The 2988-nt window shown below is 44.5% G+C and overlaps 1 protein-coding gene across 1 annotated transcript; it reads left to right on the top strand.

Moving 5' to 3' along the window:
* The first annotated feature begins 290 nt into the window (after nucleotides 1–290).
* On the top strand, nucleotides 291–2439 carry LOC113492503 (leucine-rich repeat and immunoglobulin-like domain-containing nogo receptor-interacting protein 2). Its single transcript, XM_026869979.1, is given in 6 exon segments — nucleotides 291–397; nucleotides 399–450; nucleotides 453–551; nucleotides 554–619; nucleotides 622–1556; nucleotides 1638–2439. Coding segments are annotated over 6 exon segments (1713 nt in total). The 5' UTR covers nucleotides 291–310; the 3' UTR covers nucleotides 2112–2439.
* Nucleotides 2440–2988: the final 549 nt, after the last annotated feature.

A 2988-nucleotide genomic window follows, 5' to 3' on the forward strand; every position in this document is an offset into this window, starting at 1 on the left:
ACCTTTGAAAGCCGAGCCCCGGGTTCAGTACTGGAAGAGCAATCACTTTAGAGTGCGTTACTGTATATTTACAAACAGTATGAACTAATGGCGTACTTGTTGGTGTTTCAGGTGTTGATATCGCTGGAGCTGCTCGCGTCGCGCAGTGGAGCAGCGGCGCTGGCTAACTGCCCGATTGGCTGTAACTGCAATGACGAAACCCTCGTAGTAGTATGCGAAGAAAGTCGCCTCGATGTCCTACCCATCGCCCTGAACCCTACATACAGCGACTTATCATACGAAACACAAGATCAAAACAATCGACAGCTCGATGCAGTTTTACACAGAGCTGCAACACCTAGACCTGTCCCAGAACCGCTAGTCAAACATACCGACGAAAAGTTTTGCGTATCAACGGTAAACTTCAAGAGCTCACCTTGGATCATAACAAAATATCATCAGTCACCAATACTACTTTCAAGGCCTCAACTCGCTGACAGTTTTAAATTTAAAACGAAATTATCTTGAAGAGTTGACGAACGGAGTATTTACCACCTTACCAAGGTTGGAGGAACTAATTTAGGACAAAATGGAATTTCGAGGATTGATCCCAGAGCGTTCGCCGGCTTGTCTGCTTTGCGAATCTATACTTGGATGATAACCAGCTGAGTTCGATACCGACGACATCCTTCAGCCTCCTGGGCAGCCTCGCTGAGTTGCACGTAGGCTTGAATGCGTTCTCCTTCCTACCGGACGACGCTTTCGCAGGTCTCAACAGACTGACGGTGTTAGATCTCAACGGAGCAGGACTTTCCAACATAAGTGAATTTGCATTCCGTGGTCTTCCAGGACTGAGAAGTCTCAATCTATTTGGAAATAGACTAATCACCGTCCCTACAATGCAATTAGCTGGTCTAACAAGATTAGAGGATTTGTATATCGGACAAAATGAATTCCTGACTCTTGAAAGTCATTCGTTTAAGGGTTTGAAGAATTTGAAGTTATTGGATATCACCGGTGCGACACAATTAGAACGAATTGAAAAAGGAGCATTTGAGGATAATATCAACTTAGAAACAGTTATTTTGGCGAATAACAAGAAATTGGCAACTCTAGAAGACTGCTCATTATTGGGATTGCCGAAACTACGACACCTTTCCCTGAAAGATAATGCCATTGTTACTTTAAGCGAAACGGTGTTCATTGGAAAAGAACTTAAGCAATTAGATTTAACCAATAATCCAATTTTCTGTGACTGCCAACTGCTATGGCTGCACCAGTTGCTAAATGATAAGAGCAACTTTACTCAAATACATTGCGCAAGTCCTGAACACTTGAAAGACAAGCCTCTCAGAAACCTGAATGCCGATGACTTGGGCTGTGTGCTACATGATACGCGACAACAAACTATAATCTGCATTATAGTAGTCGCCTGTGTAGCCACTATTGCCACTTTAGTATTAATTTTGTACAGATATCGTAAGAGCATGCAAGAGAAGCTGAAAGACTACAAGTGGAACAAGGGACGAAAGAACCTTGAGTACCACAAGCCCATTTCGACGGAGGAGGACTGCATAGTGCGCGGCATCCACCCGTCGCAGTACCCCGCTCCCCCGCACACCCCCGGCCTCAGGCCTATTCCTGTGACGGAACTGTAGCTAGAGCTTTACGCCTCCCCGAGCGTGTTCTTCATGTCAGGCGGCCAGGGCTCCGCGCGCCGGCCGCAGCGCTCGGGGGGCGGCGGCACGCTGCCCGCTAATGGATTCACGTACATCGGCGGCGACACGCGTCCGCATCAACCGCTCACGCTCAATAATGGCGCACCAGCACACCACCTCAACAACGGTTCCTTGCGATCTCTGCCGGATAAGAAGAACAATCGCAATGGCATCGTGTGTCACCCGGAAAACTTCCAGAGGAACCTGGACACGCGTTACTCCAGAAAGCAGGAGAACGGCTACATCCGTAACTCAGAAACCATAATCGGTTTCCCGCGCAACGACCGCGAGTACGAGCGCGAGCACGCGGAGTACAGCGAGCCCGAGTACTCCATCATCCCGGAGAGCGGCTACGGGCGCGCGCTCGAGGACTACCCGCGCTCCTGCACACACTCCAATACGTTCAACTGTTGAGTGCGCACGTGAACTATCTCAACCGTTTGTGATCTTGTAATTCTAGCAATAAATCTTCATTCCATTAAGTTTTCTATGAACGGAGTAAGTCGTGACGGACGTAGTGCTCTAGAGCGGTTAGTGACATTAGTATTTCGGGTCCGGTGTACGTTCGACCAGTGAGGACTATCCTGTATCGTATTCGTTTTAAAAGAGTACCTTAATTGTAAATTATAAATTTAAGTAGTGATGGATCTATTTTTCAATGGGACGTTTGGGGCTCGGGACGTTTGAAAGTGAGACTTTCACACGAGACAACGGTACAATGTACAGACTAGTCGCAGCGCGGGGCGGGCGGAGGGGGCCGAGCGAGTCCGGCCCGCGGGACTCCCCGCTATGGTGTACATCATAAAACATTGTGATTTGTATTTTTTTCTACCAGTGCGGTGGATTTTGTATTTGATTTTGTACAAAAAACCATTCCATATGATATCTTTTTAATGTCTAATATTTTATTTATAAATGAATAAAGTAAGTGTGCGTTAAATAAGACACCAATATGAAAAATATTAGAATTAATGATGTAAATATATTTATACTATATTGAGATATTTATAAAATTTAATACAATCTTGTTCTTCTAAAATTATCATAAAATTATTTCGGGATATCTATTGTATTGTTTGCTATAATGACTGATATCCTAATTACGAGATTTCTTATGTCTGTCACTACCTACCTACGATTAAATACCCACTTACACCTAACTTCTAATTGTGTAAGTACAACGCACCCATTATTTCTAAAAACACATCTTCGAACATTTACGCTCAATCCTAATATTGTAATGTTTTTATTAAGGTTGATCTACGAACAATGTTTTATTTTAATAAAGTGT

Source organism: Trichoplusia ni, chromosome 4 (assembly GCF_003590095.1).
Source record: "Trichoplusia ni isolate ovarian cell line Hi5 chromosome 4, tn1, whole genome shotgun sequence".
In the NCBI taxonomy this organism is placed as follows: Eukaryota; Metazoa; Arthropoda; class Insecta; order Lepidoptera; family Noctuidae; genus Trichoplusia; species Trichoplusia ni.